We start from the raw sequence: 19,254 nt of genomic DNA, 5'->3' as shown, positions 1-19,254 counted from the left end.
TTGCTCCCACAGTTGATTTTGTTGTGTCGAGTAAACGTTGCTAATTATGCTGTGAAACCAAGGAGTCCACTTATACTGCTCCCCCTAAAACTGAATAAACATCCTCTCAGGTTCCACTTTGAAAACATTAGCAAAGTCATAATCCCTCAGACACTACAATTTCTTCAAACCAAGCTGCTTACCTATTGCAGATTCAGTCATCCCAGCCTGGTGCAGGTCTACAATTTTGTTTCTGGTGTCCTTTGACAGCTCTTTGGTCTTGGCCATAGTGGAGTTTGGAGTGTGACTGTGAGGTTGTGGACAGGTGTCTTTTATACTGATAACAAGTTCAAACAGGTGCCATTAATACAGGTAACGAGTGGAGGACAGAGGAGCCTCTTAAAGAAGAAGTTACAGGTCTGTGAGAGCCAGAAATCTTGCTTGTTTGTAGGTGACCAAATACTTATTTTCCACCATAATTTGCAAATAAATTCATTGAAAATCCTACAATGTGATTTTCTGGATATTTTTTTCTCAATTTGTCTGTCATAGTTGACGTGTACCTATGATGAAAATTACAGGCCTCTCTCATCTTTTTAAGTGGGAGAACTTGCACAATTGGTGGCTGACTAAATACTTTTTTTCCCCACTGTAAGGTCCCACAGTTGACAGTGCATGTCAGAGCAAAAACCAAGCCATGAGGTCGAAGGAATTGTCCGTAGAGTGCCGAGACAGGATTGTGTCGAGGCACAGATCTGGGGAAGGGTACCAAAACATTTCTGCAGCATTGAAGGTCCCCAAGAACACTGGCCTCCATCATTCTTAAAATGGATGAAGTTTGAAACCACCAAAACTCTTCCTAGAGCTGGCCGCCCGGCCAAACTGAGCAATCGGGGAGAAGGGCCTTGGTCAGGGAGTACTCCAGAGTTCCTCTGTGGAGATGGGAGAACCTTCCAGAAGGTCAACCATCTGTGCAGCACTCCACCAATCAGGCCTTTATGGTAGAGTGGCCAGACGGAAGCCACTCCTCAGTAAAAGGCACATGACAGCCTGCTTGGAGTTTGCCAAAAGGCACCTAAAGGACTCTCAGACCATGAGAAAAAGATTCCCATGGTCTGATGAAACCAAGATTGAACTCTTTGGCCTGAATGCCAAGTGTCACATCTGGAGGAACCCAGGCACCGCTCATCACCTAGCCAATACCATCCCTACGGTGAAGCGTGGTGGTGGCAGCATCATGCTGTGGGGATGTTTTTCAGCAGCAGGAACTGGGAGACTAGTCAGGATCGAGGGAAAGATGACCGGAGCAAAGTACAGAGAGATCCTTGATGAAAACCTGCTCCAGAGCACTCAGGACCTCAGACTGGGGCAAAGGTTCACCTTCCAACAGGACAACGACCCTAAGCACACAGCCAAGACAACGCAGGAGTGGCTTAGGGACAAGTCTTTGAATGTCCTTGAGTGGTCCAGCCAGAGCCCAGACTTGAACCCGATTGAACATCTCTGGAGACCTGAAAATAGCTGTGCAGCGACGCTCCCCATCCAACCTGACAGAGCTTGAGAGGATCTGCAGAGAAGAATGGGAGAAACTCCCGAAATACAGGCGTGCCAAGCTTGTAGCGTCATACCCAAGAAGACTCGAGGCTGTAATCGCTGCCAGAAGTGCTTCAAAGTACTGAGTAAAGGGTATGAATACTTAGGTAAGTGATGTTTATTTTTATTTTTTATAAATGTGCAAAACTTTCTAAACCTGGTTTTGCTTTGTCATCATGGGGTATTGTGTGTAGATTGATGAGAATAAAAAAAACAATTTCATCTATTTTAGAATAAGGCTGTAACATAACAAAATGTGGAAAAAGTCAAGGGGTCTGAATACTTTGCGAATGCACTGTAAAATAATGTATCTTTCGTCTCTCGGTTTCATAATTTTCCTTCAATTCGCAAGAGGCTGAATGTTTCTCACCAGAGAAAGCATCAGAGCGAGCGAAACAACGCCCCTCTTCCTCTGTATGTGTAGGCCATCTATCTGATTCTGTCTGGTCAAAAAGAGTATGACATTGTTGCCGCCCATAGCATTAAATTCAAGAGAAGCCAGCGAGCATTTGGCCTCCCTTGAGGCTGAGTTAGCTCAAAACAAAGTGTAAAGGGAAGCCAGTTTGGATTTGACACTTCACTCGCATCACATCGAGAGCAATACGTTGACAGAAACAACTTGAATTGTTGCATCTCGTTGTGTTGTTTTGTTGTCCTCGTTGCCCATGAAAGGAAGTTAGGCTAGCGAGCAAGCATTTTAGCCAGGTAGCCTAGGACAACAAAAAATAAAAGCGTGTACTGTATGACAGAGTGATAGACCGTATCGTCAACATGAAAGAGGATGGCATTGGCATTTTTCTACAAGTAGGGTGAGTCAACATGTTTTTTCTACTTGAATGAACACAGAAATCAGAACCATGGACACCCACATCATATTTAGCTTATGTTGATTGGACAATTGTTTTTGGTATCTTTTAGTTGTCACTGTATTAGACTAAGCATAGGTGATTTGATGTAGAAATATTGAAGTTGAAATGGTGCTGGAAGAGTGGTGGCAGCTCCTGTTTTCTTTTGCGACTTGCGGTAACTCTGTGGTTCTAAATCAATAGTTGTTTAGTGGTCTGAAAATGTCGGAAACCTTAACTTGCTTGACCATGCTGTAGGTCATGTAACTGTTTGTTACATGCTATATGCTTTGTGGACTTCACCGGACAGAGGTTGCGCTCCGGTTTTGTGATGAAACAAAGGTGTGGTTGAATTTATTCTGCAAATGTGTCTTCTTATTGTCTCGGCCTTAGGCCTATATATCACGGTCGCAAGGTATATCAACTAACAGGTTACAGAGCAAACAACGCAATTATCACAACACATGTAATATGGCTTTTTTTCTGGCTTGGCTTCCCCAGTGATGTTACCCACGCACCGCTACTGATATCGGAATGGTAATGCATATTCATTACATGAGGCTAGTAGCATAGCATCTCTCTCCATTGAATACAGGCGGTTGACGTCAACAACCCTCATAAAATTTTTAAAAAATCTATTACAATAAAGAGATGTATCCACCAATCCAAAGAAAGGATAGGCAGGAGCTAGACAGACATCTGTTCTGCTTTGTGGACGACCCCCCCCATTGTTAGGGCGGAGAGACAAGTATCTTGTCAGTATATCCATAATCTTTGGCCCAGTTATCCCTCTCGCGTCGCCCCTCTCTGATCTCATTTTGTATTTCAGGTGACATGCTTGAATTTGTTTATAGATGACCATGGAAATCTTTCCCTGACTGGGAAACCCATATTCCATTGAAATCCCCCATCACAAAGAAAATACCAGTGCATCCATTGGACATTAAAATAATGATTTAGTAAAATACTTAAAGTAAACAAAAACTACATAAAACTATTCATGATGTTTAAAACATTTCCTTAACTTTAAACAAATGTATCTTAACTAAAAAGAAAGCATTATGACAAAGAGTGGTGGCACATATTTTGCTAGTTTTTTTTCTCATTTTGGATTAAATAATAAACTTTAAAGTCATAAAATGCAATGATACACGAAAAAAGAAAGTGCACACATGAAATATGTATACAGATTTGACACATTGTACGTAGTAAGTTCCACTTTGTTAAACCCACTGATTGCGTAACAGGCTGCCTGTAAACGAATAAGACACTGGAATGATGTACCGAGTTCGTAGTAACACTTTAGCTTTCCTTCCGCTGGCTATGGGGAACACTGACTTTCTGAAGACACTGACTCTCAGTATTTACACATGAATAAATTAAGGTTGTGATTCTTCAATTTCTCTTCATCTTCAAAGTTCAAGCTTGCGGAGACTCATTCTGCTGAAGGAATCTCTGTGGGGGGAAAAAGCACAGTGTAAAGTTAGTGAAATATGGGGAAGCCATACCGGATTGGACATGGATATAACCTTCCACCCTGTAGAGACCCAGTGCAGACAGTTTTACAGAGAAGGTTCCAATCAGAGAATACCAAACTACCTGGTCAAGCTGTCCGTTTGCTGCATGTAACAGAAGCACAAGCAAAATATCATATTTATGTGGGGGGGGGGGGGGGGGGGATGCATGAACAGTCAGAGCGAACACGTGCAATATCAGATATATGTCCAAATGCATATCATAAAAACACTCAAATGAAAGAGTATGTTCCTGCTTGTCTACACGTGCACGTGAACATGCGCACACACCTGTGAGAGTTGACCTGCAGCACAGGTTTATAAAGCTGGGGTATCTTTCTGCAGATGAGTGGTTGTAGCGCCTCCTTCAGGCGATGGTAGTTCCTCTCCAACTCCCTCTGGTACTCCTTCTGGTCTGGACCAATCAGACTCTTGTTTTTACGCAGGGCATCTTCACACCTGGGGATGGAGGATAGGAGAGGCGTGAGCACTGCACTTCAACATGCCTTACACATAAGTCCGAAGGAACTTGGCAGAAGCAATTTTGCATGCATTCTTTTATTTGACATTCATTCATGCCCAGGAAATTGGGCATCCATAATCTTACTTTAAAAACTCCAACTAACTGTAAAATAACAGTGTCATTTACCTCTTGGTGAAGTCTTTGAAGCAGAGGCGTAGTTTGTTGTGGTGTCTGTAGAGTTTAGGATCACTGGGGATCTCTGACAGGAACACCTGTGCCACCTCCAGAGGTCCCTGGTTGACGGTAGTCCCAACTGACCCCTGCAGCACCATCTGCAGCATCTTGGCATCAGACGGGTCCTGGTGGGTAGCGAAGGCCAGCTCTTGGGTCTTCTTCTGCATATCCTCTATGGCCACCTCGATGGGCATGGAGATGATCTAACAGGACCAGAGAGAGAACATCAGACAATTAGAAACACTGATTATATAGAACGTATAGAAACAAAGAAGTGTGTGCTGTGTGTCTTATGAATGTGTGTCTGTATATGTTGATTTCTCTAAAAGAGAGTAGTTTGACCTGTGGATGATCCCTCTAGGAGTTAGGTTGTAGAGGTCATGTACTAGTGATGTGTTGCCTGTGGTGCTGCATGCCAGTCAGATGAAACCCTAGGGCCTCACCTCCTCTTTGTGGATGATGTTGATACGGGTCTTAATGTAGGGAAAGGCGTGGGATGTGGTCAGGATGGTTTTGCGTTTGAACTGATCGTGCAGATCCCCGTGCGCCCGCCCGTCCAGTGTGAACGGCGTGCAGTAGACAAACCGCCGCAGGTTGTAGTTCTTGTCAAAGTACGTGATGCGGTCCTTCATCTCGTATGTGTCGAAGTACGGCTCCACGTACGTGATTTGGACATAAGCCTGGACACACAGCAGTGACGCCTGGTTAACATGATGCTTTACCAACACTAACTAAAATACACATAACCAATTAATAACCAATAACCTTCTAATAACCAAAAAGGCTATTTATTTGATCATGCTTTGATTCAATTTGTATTCAATTAAGTGATTATTTGGAATCATATCTTTATCCACAAACCCTCTCCCCAACCCCATCCAAACACACAAACACACACCTTATTTGGGTCCTGTTTGCACTTGTCCACGGGATTGGAGTCCTTAATGACTTCCACCTGGTCTTCTCCATAGCGCTCGCCATAAAACCCCTAAGAGAACAAACACACAGAACACAAAGTCAACACAGCACAGGACACACGCAGAGCATCACCATTTCACAAAGAAGAGACCATTCCTAAAGACACACTCCTCCAAACTGCCATTTACCTCGAGTCGGTGTGAGATCTCAGCTAGCTTGGTGATGGCAGGCTCTTTGTATACAAACTCCTGCTCATCCAAGTCCCCGAATTTAGAGCCGTACAATCCGACTCTGAAGTAAGTACCAAACATTCTCTTCCCATCCTGTGAGACAGAAAACATGTTTTACTCTGTGCAGATGTAATACGAGCGCATACATAGTATATGGCCGAAACATGTTGCTTTTACACAGAATGTCATCGGAACTGTAAGGATGAAACACGGTAGTAACTCTGTGGTGACAGAGTCTGATTATGTCAGAGCCAGACTATTGATACATTAGTTGGAATCCATCCAACTCAGGGAAACCAGAGTTCAAGTTCAACCATAGAGGTTAAGTTCTCTCATCATCAGCAAACACTTCAATTGCAACACCAAATATAAAACAAACATACAAACTTCAGCATAATAGATACTGATATACATGTTTGAATTGATCAACAACCTTCAGAGGTACTATTTATAACCTTGTTGACCAGTGATGTTATTGCTGATCAGATTGGAGTATGTGCAATGACCCAGAAACTGTGTGTGTGTATGTGTATGTACACGTGTGTAAAGAGTGTCACAATCTAAGGTCCCCATGGCCCAGAGCCCATCTGATGCCCTCAGAAAAGCTCCTGGGTAATCCTGATTCTGCACTAGAATAACTAACCCATGATGCTTCAGGATGGAACCAGGTGTTTCACCAAAGAGTAAAGAGACTTTGTTGAGAAGTGGTTTATAATATGGAGACAGCATAGACAGAGATTGGTGATCAAAATGGGCATTCAAGAGGTAGAACCAGAACAGAAGCTCAGGTTGTAAACATGAAGTACATCCATATCATCCACGTGAGAGAGACATAGAATAGCAGAGGCAGGTTGAGCTCAATGCCTTGAGGAGGCTTACAGAGAGATGGAAGGGGAGTGAGAGGCCATTGAGAGCAGCTAAGGCAGAAGCCTAACTGAATGACACCATATAGAAGGCCAGGGATGGTGATGGTGGACAGAGAAATCCACAAAGCGCGAGCGAAAAAGGAAGGAACAGGAGTCACGTGTCTAGCAGACAGAGCTCTGCCGTTCAGGATCAGGAAGGAGTACAGCCGTGGGAAGGAAATAGGTGTGTGTGTTGTGTGTGTGTGTTGTGCGTGTTGTGTGTGTGTGTGCGTGTTGTGTGTGTGTGTGCGTGTTGTGTGTGTGTTGTGTGTGTGGTGTGTGTGTGTGTGTGTGTGCGGCAGGTGTGTGAAGAGGAGGGGGAGGTTGGAGGATATACGTGGCATCAAGTGTACAGAAACCTGCCAGGACTGAGCCAAACCAGGTCAACTCAAGGCTGAAGGGTTCAGGCTCCCAATACTGCTCTTATATGGTGTATTGCACAATTATTTACACAGCCTTACAGTAGCACAACATACTGTATAGGTATACAGTGAAATACAATGTATATATTTTTTTGTGATCAGTTGCGCTGCCATTTGGCTCAGCCCTTGTCAGTGCATTGTTCATTGTATTACGTTCCCCTTTCAAATGTAACAGAAATTAAAAGTAACCCTCAGACTAGGAACTTACCACAACACACAATAAGTAAAGTGGGAAGGAAGGGTCGGCATGGCAAACGGGGAAATCAAAAGGAGAAAACAGAATACATTTTAAATCAGGATTCAGGTACTTCACTAGAGAAACTAACAGAAACAACAACATAAACCAAGACAAAAAGAATTGACAGCAACCACCAATGGAAAAACATATCATTCCTTTTGACTTTGAGAAAGAACACAAACTCAACGTGGAGGATCCAAAACATGCAAGGAAAAGAGAGTGAAGCAAAAGGAAGTGAAGAGAGAGAAAGGCAGGCGTAGTGAAGTGGTGAGTTCCACAGCCCCTAGAAACACACTATTCAGGGGGCTGTACTCCCAGTGCTTTAGTTTCCTCTGTGAAGAATAGGGAGGAGTGCTCTATCCTTATCATGCAACAGACCAGGTTAATACCAGTTAACAGAAGACCAGCCGTATGAACGAGAGAACTCAGGGGTCGATTTAGTTTGTCTTTTTCAAATAAAAAGGGAGAAAAATTAACTCATCAAAATCAAGGGTCGGACAAATTAAACAATCCAGATTACTTTGACTTGCACCCTCTTGAAGAAATGTTCTATCTCTTCAATAAATGTGGATCCAGTTGGAACTGCATACGGCAAATGCAAGTTTAGAAAAATAGTTTGTTATTTTGTGGTTCATTTGTTTGTGTGAGTGTGTTTTTAGAGAACAACCTGGGGAGTGTATCCTTTGCACTAAAATCGAACCCTGTGGCTGGAGATGAGATGAGTTGTGACAACAGGCGAGCGAGCAGATGACCAGTTTGTCGTTGATGAGAGAGATGGTCTGACAAGGCAGGGGTGCAGACAGGTGAAGCATTCATTCACCAACACTTGTCATTAGTGTCACACTGGGGCTCCCATGCATGGCCTGCCAAAACAGTCGCATTAAAAAAACAATCTCCTCTTCCACAGAAAGAGAGAAAGAGGAGAATGAGGAGAGAAGTGTGGGGGGTTGCTGCCCGTAACATGGCATCAGCAGTCCCACAGTTGGTTGAATGGACGGAGGGACAGATGGACAGCATCCAGTCCAGGCAGGTAGATGTTAATGGATGGTACAGTATAAAGTAACAGTGCAGCCGAGAGCAATAACGGCTCAGGACTAGCAAATAATACATATGAAGTAGACAGAAAGTAAATGAGCGGGCCAAGCAGGAACCATGACTAAGCGACCGACCTACCTCCCAGCCAGTGCTCTGTGGTGACAAAGAGAACACAGGACAATATGAAAACACATGTTTAGTCACGTTGGTACAGTGCGGCCCCCCTCTAGGACAGGCCATGCTGTACTGCTATAGTCACCCCATGCAGACTGTATTTAAATGAATAGCCACTTTAAAGCTATCCATAGGACAGGGTAGGCAGGTCCTCTTTCTGAATTCCCAGGGGGAAATAAAAGTTCCATTGGGGAAAAACAGCAAATCATTGTTTTCATGCAAAGCAGTTCAGGTCATTGGTAATTGTGTGTTTATGTGTGCATATGAACAAATTGAGCAGTGTGTGGGTTTAAATGACTGTATCTGAAGTGTGGCGTGAATTCATGTTTGTCTGTGGGTCTATGAGACCTCTATAAAACGGTGCAGTGATTCTTTGTGATAATAAACAATGTGTGTGAGAGTACGAATGTGTGTGAGTGGGTTTTGTGACCGTGCGTCTGTCTGGAAGTGTACGTATTTGGCATGTTAGTTTCAGCATGCCACCCACAGACAATGGGTCCTTGTACTGGTGGGTCCTTGAGCTTAACACACACGGTACAGGAGTCACAGTACATGACAAAGTCCTGTTTCTATGTCTGAAACACACGGTCCCAGAATCCCAGATAGACAGGCAGTCCTACACAACCTCCACATTGACGTAACAGTGTCTGCTGGGCACGTAACAGTCCTGTCTGTTCTCTATACCTACAGTATATACAGGAGATGGAAAAAGCATGTGGATTTACCTGGTGCACGATTTTGCCAAAGGCTTCCTGTAGTTTACCATGTATGGTGGCCAGCTTCTTGGCGTCCCGGCTGGCCTCGTGGATGGGGATCAGGACCTTGTACACCTCGTTCACCGCCTCGTACATACCAGCCTGGGAGGGGGGGGGGGGAGGGGGGGGGGGGGGTTTAGTATTATGCACACTGCACAGCTTTAGAGTTAAATACTGGGATTGGTGGAGTCTGGAGGTTAAATACTTGACTGGGAGTGAAAGAAACGTGTGAATTTGTCAGCAGGTTTGTAATGTGATCCAAATGTAGGCTTGATAATCTGCTCATCCTGAATCATCCATATGCAGCTACTCACCATGGAGAAGGAGGAAGCAGCCTGATCCAGCAGCCCCACCAGACCAGCCTCAGTGAAGTATTTCCCCGAGCAGATACCCTCTTCATCGGGAGACACCACGTCATCAGACACCGCTGACTCCTCCAGCACGTTGGAAGAGATGTTCTGATGCAGAGAGACAAGTTATTTAGACATGGACATAATACTGTAATGGGTTCATCATGGTATTCATTTTCTTTAGAACATGTTACTCTGTATATCAATTCATTAGTTGAGTCAGTTGTGATGGCACTAAGCTAGGACAAAACATGCAGTACTACGTCTCCCCAGGAGCAGGTTTGAGGATGACTGCCTGGTCCAAACAAAGTACCCACATCTACACAGTTCTAAAATAGACCTCTCCCATGGCCTCACCTGGAAGGTGACACAGCCGACCGGCAGGTACTTGCGGTCCTCCAGCATGCTGAGGTATTCTGCCACCAGAGCGGCGCTGTGCACCAGACACTGGGCTGCCTCCGCGTGATTGGTCCTCTCAGAGTGTTTACCCGCCATGTTCTGCAGCCACGTCAGACGCAGGTCTGGAGACGTCTGGTAACCCTTAGCGATCCTGGACAAAGACACAGCAACACACTCAAGGAAAGCTCACTGTGTGTGTGTGTGTGTGTGTGTGTGTGTGTGTGTGTCTTCCATACCTGTACATGAGGTCTATGAGCATCTCTGGGTCCTCCTGGTGCTCCTTCATCTTGACAGTATCAGACAGGATCATGTGCAGGTTGAACACCAGGTCCTGGACCTGAAATACAGATTAAGACATGAAGCGTGTTTAACAAGGTGTCATCATCTCACATGATTGGATAAGGTACTTCCTATCATATCATCCATTTTCTGGGAGGTCTGACACATTTTCATTGTGTTGTATATTGAACGAGTAGTACTTTAATATATTGGACAAGTAGTACTTTAATATATTGAACAAGTAGTACTTTAATATATTGTACAAGTAGTTCTAATGTTTTGTACTACAATAACAAAAGGCTTAATGTCAGTAAGTCAGTGATCTATTGATCTCCAGTGTATCTCCGTGGCGTTACCTGATCAGGGAAGGTGGTCTCCCGGAGTTCCAGGTCTTCCTCTCCGTAGGTCAGGATGGTCTTCAGGGAACGTCGGAGGAACTCCTCGTTGAAGTTCTGAGACGTTCCAACCAGGGAGGACAGGGACATGGTCACCTGCATCTTGACACGCGCAAAATTCTACAGAAGGACCAGGGACAGTAGGAGTGAGAACATGGAACACCTAAAGGTACATTAACATGTCCTGAAAAGGAACCCATGTGGAGAATCAATAGTTGTATTGAAAATAGCAACGTAGCTGGCGGGTAGACAGTACTCTATGTATCCGTGTTTGCTATGTGTTGTCCTGATGTTGTACTCACGTTGCCGATCTCAAAGTTCTGCCTCATGAGCAGGTAGAGTGAAGCGGAGGCATGGGCCCTGATGGTGCCGATACTGCTGCTACAGTTCCTCAGTAGACGCAGACAGAGGTCAGCACACTGCTCTGTCTCCTCCTCAAACAGCAGCTCCGGGAACTACACATGTACGCACAGAGAAATGGATGATACAGGACAGACAAAGATATAAAAAACAGACATTACAATTACAGTATGCAGACATTGTACAAAATGATTTCACAAAATCCCATAAAATTGCAACCCCTCTAAGAATAACTACATGATCGTACACATATACTTATCTGACCTTTGAGACGAGAGCTCTCTGTGTAGCGAAGCAGTGTTGAAGGTAGACGGCACTCTGGTTACAGGCCATACTGTGGAGGAGCACCTTCAACACTCCACCCAGGATACTCTCCTTAGACTCCGTCACAGACACCGTCTATACAGACGGACAGCAGATACACATATTATAATACATCAATCAATCAATTGTCCCCAGAAGCTACATTTGTCTCAATTGTCCAACCTGAATGTTGTGTGTGTGTCTTTCTACCTGAACGATGATCTCCAGAGTGTCCAGAATAATCAGGTTGGCCTCGGTTGCCAGGTTACCATCAATAAGTGCTTCGTGCTCCAGCTCCGCTCTGGTCCTGTCACAGGAAACAGGAAGTGACAGATGGTCAGACACACTCCAAAATGGCCGCCAGCCAGCTCCGTATTCATGAGGTCCCCTTGAATGCCACAGCACTCATCATGCCAGTCAGTCACATTCAAGCCATTGCACACAGAAAGAAGGTCTTCCATGTGCAAAGTACTGTAGGGGACTTGGTATGGATAGATGGATGGATGGAGGGGTTGAGGAGTAGGATGGTGGTGGTGGGGGGGGGGTTATGATTATGTTGTTACAGTTGTTGTTGATGAGGAGTTACACACCTAACAACTAAAGGCTCCTGGATTTGGGTTTTGGTTCGACTCCCTGGGTTGCGTAGTAGGACACTGTCTCTAAACCTGCACAGTACACGGTACTCACACGGTTCACCACAGAGTCCACAAAACACGGTAGCTACACACTGCATGAAATGGCATAGCTAGCACACAGAGGAGAGCAGGGGACCAGGGACCCAAACGCACCTCCATCCCTTGCCCCACCGGGGGGAGAGAGATAGGCAGCAGAGGGGTAAGGGTAGAAGGGGGTTAGGGCCGGGGGGCACCGGGGGATGGAGAGGGGTAAGGCTGGAGGGTCCACACCAATAGAATTGGACTTTGACCACTTCTAGGTAGTGTTGTAGTATCTGCATCTTAGTTGACTAATGACGTCAGTGTTACAAACAGCGGTCGAACTGTTTCAGAAGAGACTTCATTCTAATAAGGGAAAGTACACATGCTGTACAATCGTCTACCTTTTTCTACTGTGTGAATTGTCACAGATACTAATCATCAAATCATTGAGAAGAGAACAACTTCACTAACCCTACCAGCTGCGTCAGAATCACATTGATTTCACCCATCTAACCCCAGAATAGGGAAGACAGACACACATCAGTCAGGACCCAAAGGAGAAGCACACTGGTTAAAAGCACAGCAGGCCAACTGCAGGCACCAGACAGACAAACACCCCAAGCACCATTACAGGAGAGGTCAGGGGTCAGGGTTCGGAGGTAATGGGTCAGGATTCGGGTCACTGAAGCAGCAGGAGGAACTCAAAGCACTGCAGCACACTGACTCCAGGTTGACACCATTCAATACAATACCTGAGTGATCTGTGGCTCCTACACAGAGACACAGCAGAGAACATATGGAGGAATGAGTTAACAGCACAGATAGAATCACACAGAGACCGAGGAAAAAGGCACAGGTGTCTGACAATCATCACCCAAATACAATAGGATAGGATCCATCAGCATGCATTGTTCTGTTGTAGGATCAGGACTCCAAAACATATGCTCTCTCAGTGTGGGCTTGTTCATTTCAATTAGATTCTCGTTTCTTTTAAGAAGCCCACTATAGGGCCTGAGTGGACTGTGAGATGGCGAGGTATGCATTATCTTGTGCAGAAACGATTATCATAGTGTATTGTGACGTCTTGCCTTTGATTACATGATGCTGGCCGATAGCAGCCTAAACACTCACACTTTTCTCAAACTCTCACACACACACACAGTAAAAAGGTAAGCATACTTGTCCATCCTCTCGCTGTTCTGGCGCCAGTGTGTCATGTCTTTCCTCCAGCGCAGGTTCTCCTGGCTGCCAAAGGCACTGCCTGATGGACTCCTCTCTACAGGAGAGGGAGGGAGGGAGGGAGGGAGGGAGGGAGGGAGGGAGGGAGGGAGGGAGGGAGGGAGGGAGGGAGGGAGGGAGGGAGGGAGGGAAAGGGCAAGATAAGTTAAAGGAGAGAAAGATTGAATGGTCATTTTTAGATCACTTTTCCCAACGTGTGTGTGCACTCCGTGTTACCTAGTGTACCTAGCTGTCCCCTGCTGCGGCGGACCATCTCCTGGCGCGCCCCGATGCTCCCCAGTATGGCCTCCTCCAGCTTGACCTTCATGTCCTTGGACTTCTTGAAGGTCAGGCTGTTCATGCGCTCAAAGGCCTTCTTCCCCTGCATGGTGAACACAACATGGGCCTTTTTCCATGATGAGGATGGAGAAAAGTTACAGGGTTACTGCACGACACCAAGAGAGGTAAAATGGATTAGAAATGATATAAGAGTAGGTGGAACACTGCATGTGGAGTAGTACAGAGTAAAGAGTAGGAAACCTGTAAAAAGTAAGGAAAGCTCTCAGATTTGAAGACCAACTCATAGAACATACTCATAGAAGTACAAATTCAAAAGAACCATTTGAAAGTCGTTTCTTTCCATCCAGTCTTATCCAGGAATGAAATAAAGGACTGTCGGTGAGGCAATACACTTGACGTGCTTCTACTGAATTGAGGCATTACACTACTAATGCAAATGATCTAAACAAAGTACAACATGCGTCCTTTTTTTGTGCTCCAGGTGCAACGTTACCTTGTACTCGAAGCAGGAGACACAGAGGTAGAGCATGTCCAGCAGACGGTTGAGCTGGGAGACAGACAGGTCAGAGAACCACTTCTGTAGGACACACTCATCTGCATTCTTCAGAACCCACAACAGACAGATCAACAGGCTGCGACTGGACTCTGCTGAGAAGGTGCCATGCTGACGACTGGCCTGGGAGGGAGAGAGCGAGAGAGAGAAAGGGAAAAGAGGTGAGCAAAACAGAGAAAATAAAGAGGGAGAAGGAGAGAGACTCAGGAAGAAGAGAGAGGGACAAAGAGAGGGATGATGGAGAAAGAGAACAGGAAGTGGAAGTTACCTGTGGGTTGAACAGGAAGTGGAAGTTACCTGTGGGTTGAGCAGGAAGTGGAAGTTACCTGTGGGTTGAGCAGGAAGCTGCTGGGACGAGATATCGGAGCGGATGTCCCCGCTATTGCCATGGCAACGGTCTGACTGATCATGCTGTTGCCATCCTCTCCAGACTCGTCCCCCCCGGCCCCACCCGGAGCCCCCTGAGCCCCGCCGGGACGACCCCACTGGTTATGGGACTCTAGAGGGGGGGGGGGGGAAACCAATCAGGATCAACCAGCACAAAACAAATCACTGTTGGGACTAAAACTTTAGAGTCGCAGACATTGTTACATTTTTTCCAATGTGCTTTTCCTGAGCAGCACCTGAACCAGTGTGATTTCCATTGATTTCTAAAGCCATTTCATCTTCCTTTAAATATTAACCACACAGACCATTAAAGTCTGGACTAAATCCACATAGCTACTGCCTAACCCTGGAGGACTACATTTAGAATGTACACTTACCTGTGAAGTCGTGAAGCTGGGGAAGCGTTTCCATGATGATGCCGATGAGTGGCAGGTAGAGCATGGCAACGCGGGCCTTGACCTCGGGGTCAGCGTAGCGGGGGTCAGAGTCATGGCTAGACAGCAGGTTATGTACCACACTGACCACCTTTTTATGTAAGCCAAACATCCTACAGTATAGAGAGAGGGAAGGAGAGAGAGGGGTTAAAAGAACCTGTCTCAATAACAGTCCCTTTCAGCCAATTTTTTTGTGCAGTGTGAACTAGGGTTGTGGTGGTCATGAAATTTCGTCAGCCGGTGATTGTCAAGCAAATAACTGCCGGTCTCACGGTAATTTACCGTTAATTAACATAAACACATTTAGCATCTCCTGGCTTCCACGCATAGCCAACAAGCCACTGATGCAGACCTTTGGAACTTCTACATAGAAAATAAAAAAAATCAAATAAATCCACGTAATATAGCCTACACCATCACAATGTAGTCAATTTGAGAAGAACAGAATAGTATACTCTGAGTTGTCCTTATGTTAGGTCCTGATCTGGCTATGCCAAATGGCTGTGGGCTACACTAGTTCATTTAGCAGACAAGATTTCCTTAGCATTCCGTGGCATTATTTTATATTATTTCATAGTATGAAGAATACAATTGAACATAGCTGAATAAAATAGAAAGGATATTTTCTCCTGACATTAAGGGAGTGAGCACCTATTCTGTGTTGAACGGTTAACAAAGACACAAGTACTCCTATATGCTTAATCTAGAGGGTTTTTCATTTATTTTCTTTAGTCATTTTAGCAGACGCTCTTATCCAGAGCGACTTACAGTTAAGTGACACAACCCTGCCGTTGTAAATGCCATGCTCTACCAACTGAGCTACACGTTATTTATCTGACTTTAGTTGTGATGGGCTTCATGTTTAGATTTTTTATACATTCTAAGGCTGCATGATGCGACTAATGATGATTTGAAAAAAGTTGTATGAAAGGCATGAGCTCTGCTTAGTTTTTTGCGCAGGCTGTACACACTTAATCCTTTTTAAAAACTTTTTTTTCATTTAGCAGACGCTTATTTATCCAGAGCGACTTACAGTTAGTGAATGCATAAATATTTTAATTTTTTTTACTAATCAGTCTCTCATTCACAATTTGACAAGCACTTGATAATGCCTTGAACTTTCCGGCGGCATTCCCTTTGTGTGGCCGTAATGCCCACTAATAAAATCCATGCCTTTTGCGGCCAGCGGCCGTTGGGCCCTTGGGGTGAATATAAGAATTATAATTCCCTTCTCCCGGCTGCATGCTCCGAAGCAACTCTCACTCACATGGCTCTCCGTCATGTGACCGGGTCTTTCTCACAGGCTACAAGTAAAGACAGACACATCAGATCAGCTGCGCAAGTCCTTATCCAATTCCAAGGCGCATATTGAAGATATTGGAAGAACTGTCCACATTTACTTTGTCAGCCAACAAGATGAGTAGGCCTAACGAACAGCAAAAGCACTAGCCTATGTCAATCTACTATCCCCATAGTACAAAAGTCAACCTATTCTATTCTGTGCGAGAAATAAATATAGTAGTCTGGGACAGTTGTGGGATGCGATAAATCCCAAATCAATACAACCACTAGCATCAAAAAATATGTGCAATGCTCATAGAAGTACAATGAGGCTGACACAACAGATCAGAACGTTTAGCTTAAAATGTTGATAAACTATTAGGCTATTTCTTCACATTATAAGCGCAGCAATGCACACACGGCAGTAAGCTATAAGTGCAAATGTTCCATTCTCAAAAGTGACCACAAATTGAATTGATGATTATGCATGTAATGCTTTTATTATAAAGGTTCATTTTTATGTTGAAAATTATCTTCCCCAAAATTGAAACTCAGCGCTGTGTATGCATGCCAGTTAGGCTCTACACCCGTTGTAAAGCGGATTAATGTGCTTCATTTAAAGAAGTTATTTGTGATACAAACCTTATCAAAACATATAGGCCTATGGGCTAGGCTACATGAGTATGAAAAATGTATGCACTCACTAACTGTAAGTCGCTCTGGATAAGAGCGTCTGCTAAATGACTAAAATGTAAAAAATTTGTGTGACTATGATTTGAAAAAGTCGCAAAAAAAAAAAAAAGAGGCATGCGCTGTTTCTTGCCTTACTGCACACAAGCTTGGCATCATTCACAAGTGATAAACTAATATTGTCACCCATCAGACTATTCTTGATTTAATCTTGTTTTTACATTTACTAAATAATATACAGTTGAAGTCGAAGTTTACATTTTAGTCATTTAGCAGACGCTCTTATCCAGAGCGACTTACAGTTAGTGAGTGCATACATTTTTCATACTTGCCCCACGTGGGAAACAAACCCACAACCCTTGCGTTGCAAGCGCCATGCTCTACCAACTGAGTTACACAGGGCCTTACACTTACATACACTTAGGTTGGAGTCATTAAAACTCGTTTTTCAAGCACTCCACAAATTTCTTGTTAACAAACTATAGTTTTGGCTAGTCGGTTAGGACATCTACTTTGTGCATGACAGTACATTTTTCCAACAATTGTTTACTGTATCACAATTCCAGTGGGTCAGAAGTTTACATACACTAAGTTGACTGTGGCTTTAAACATATTGGAAAATTCCAGAAAATGATGTCATGGCTTTAGAAGCTTCTGATAGGCTAATTGACATCATTTGAGTCAATTGGAGGTGTACCTGTGGATGTATTTCAAGGTCTACCTTCAAACTCAGTGCCTCTTTGCTTGACATCATGGGAAAATCAAAAGAAATCAGCCAAGACCTCAGAAAATAAATTGGAGACTTCCACAAGTCTGGTTCATCCTTGGGAGAAATTTCCAAATGCCTGAAGGTACCACGTTCACCTGTACAAACAATAGTACGCAAGTATAAACACCATGGGACCACGCAGCCGTCATACCGCTCAGGAAGGAGACGCGTTATGTCTCTTAGAGATGAACGTACTTTGGTGCGAAAAGTGCAAATCAATCCCAGAACAACAGCAAATGACCTTGTGAAGATGCTGGAGGAAACAGGTACAAAAGTATCTATATCCACAGTAAAACGAGTCCTATATCGACATAACCTGAAAGGCCGCTCAGCAAGGAAGAAGCCACTGCTCCAAAACCGCCATAAAAAGCCAGATTTGCAACTGCACATTGGGACAAAGATCTTACTTTTTGGAGAAATGTCCTCTGGTCTGATGAAACAAAAATAGAACTGTTTGGCCATAATGACCATTGTTATGTTTGGAGGAAAAAGGGGGTTGCTTGCAAGCCGAAGAACACCATCCCAACCGTGAAGCACGGGGGTGGCAGCATCATGCTGTGGGGGTGCTTTGCTGCAGGAGGGACTGATGCACTTCACAAAATAGATGAAAATTATGTGGATATATTGAAGTAACATCTCAAGACATCAGTCAGGAAGTTAAAGCTTGGTCGCAAATGGGTCTTCCAAAAGGACAATGACCCCAAGCATACTTCCAGTTGTGGCAAAATGGCTTAAGGACAACAAAGTCAAGGTATTGGAGTGGCCATTGCAAAGCCCTGACCTCAATCCTATAGAAAATGAGTGGGCGGAACTGAAAGTGTGTGCGAGCAAGGAGGCCTACAAACCTGACTCAGTTACACCAGCTCTATCAGGAGGAATGGGCCAAAATTCACCCAACTTATTGTGGGAAGCTTGTGGAAGGCTACCCGAAATGTTTGACTCAAGTTAAACAATTTAAAGGCAACGCTACCAAATACTAATTGAGTGAATGTAAACTTCTGACCCACTGGGAATGTGATGAAAGAAATAAAAGCTGAAATAAATCATTCGCTCTACTATTATTCTGACATTTCACATTCTTAAAATAAAGTGGTGATCCTAACTGACCTACGACAGGGAATGTTTACTGTTTGGCTAAGGTGTATGTAAACTTCCGACTTCAACTGTATATGTGTGAAATTTGTTTTGATTTAGAATGGACCATTATCATGTACCGGTCTCAAAACATGGGCAGGGGGGAAAAATACATGTAATCTATGCACTTAAATAGCGAATGGATGACACTTATCGCGTGGTTCATTTTCATGCCAGCCAGGAAGGCTATACTCCTGTTTTAAAGAGAAGCAATGTGCTTAATATTAGTAAAGTTGAGAAATAAATATAGTAGGCCTAGCCTATAGAAAGCTGATGGGATCCTCCTCTTTTTAGTAGAGGCCATCACTCTGTTTTCTCTCGCAATTGCATAGCCTATAGAAATGTTGCGCAACATGAGCTCATGGGCTCTCATGAAGTGATGATTAGATTGATGTCAGTGATTAGAGGGACAATCGAGTGCTGAGTACCAGGCAGTTAGCA

The 19,254-nt window shown here is 44.3% G+C and overlaps 1 protein-coding gene across 1 annotated transcript in view; it reads right to left on the bottom strand.

The window, feature by feature from the left end:
- Nucleotides 1-3,205: 3,205 nt before the first annotated feature.
- dock7 (dedicator of cytokinesis 7) overlaps nt 3,206-19,254 on the bottom strand; it is a gene marked incomplete at its 5' end in the record, with an annotated part of 115,732 nt that continues 99,683 nt past the window's right edge. The window contains 19 exons of the mRNA XM_084163904.1: nt 3,206-3,872; nt 4,223-4,390; nt 4,581-4,831; nt 5,072-5,308; nt 5,527-5,616; nt 5,735-5,869; nt 9,276-9,407; nt 9,620-9,763; nt 10,013-10,205; nt 10,291-10,391; nt 10,690-10,848; nt 11,031-11,183; nt 11,353-11,487; nt 11,602-11,698; nt 13,227-13,323; nt 13,503-13,671; nt 14,059-14,241; nt 14,445-14,617; nt 14,883-15,052. Coding sequence (XP_084020030.1) covers nt 3,830-3,872; nt 4,223-4,390; nt 4,581-4,831; nt 5,072-5,308; nt 5,527-5,616; nt 5,735-5,869; nt 9,276-9,407; nt 9,620-9,763; nt 10,013-10,205; nt 10,291-10,391; nt 10,690-10,848; nt 11,031-11,183; nt 11,353-11,487; nt 11,602-11,698; nt 13,227-13,323; nt 13,503-13,671; nt 14,059-14,241; nt 14,445-14,617; nt 14,883-15,052 — 2,830 coding nt within the window. The 3' untranslated portion in view covers nt 3,206-3,829. The remainder of the gene's footprint in view (nt 3,873-4,222; nt 4,391-4,580; nt 4,832-5,071; nt 5,309-5,526; nt 5,617-5,734; nt 5,870-9,275; nt 9,408-9,619; nt 9,764-10,012; nt 10,206-10,290; nt 10,392-10,689; nt 10,849-11,030; nt 11,184-11,352; nt 11,488-11,601; nt 11,699-13,226; nt 13,324-13,502; nt 13,672-14,058; nt 14,242-14,444; nt 14,618-14,882; nt 15,053-19,254) is intronic.

Source organism: Coregonus lavaretus (genome assembly GCF_964263955.1).
Source record: "Coregonus lavaretus genome assembly, chromosome: 6".
Classification (NCBI taxonomy): domain Eukaryota; kingdom Metazoa; phylum Chordata; class Actinopteri; order Salmoniformes; family Salmonidae; genus Coregonus; species Coregonus lavaretus.
This window is presented reverse-complemented; position numbering and strand designations above follow the sequence as displayed.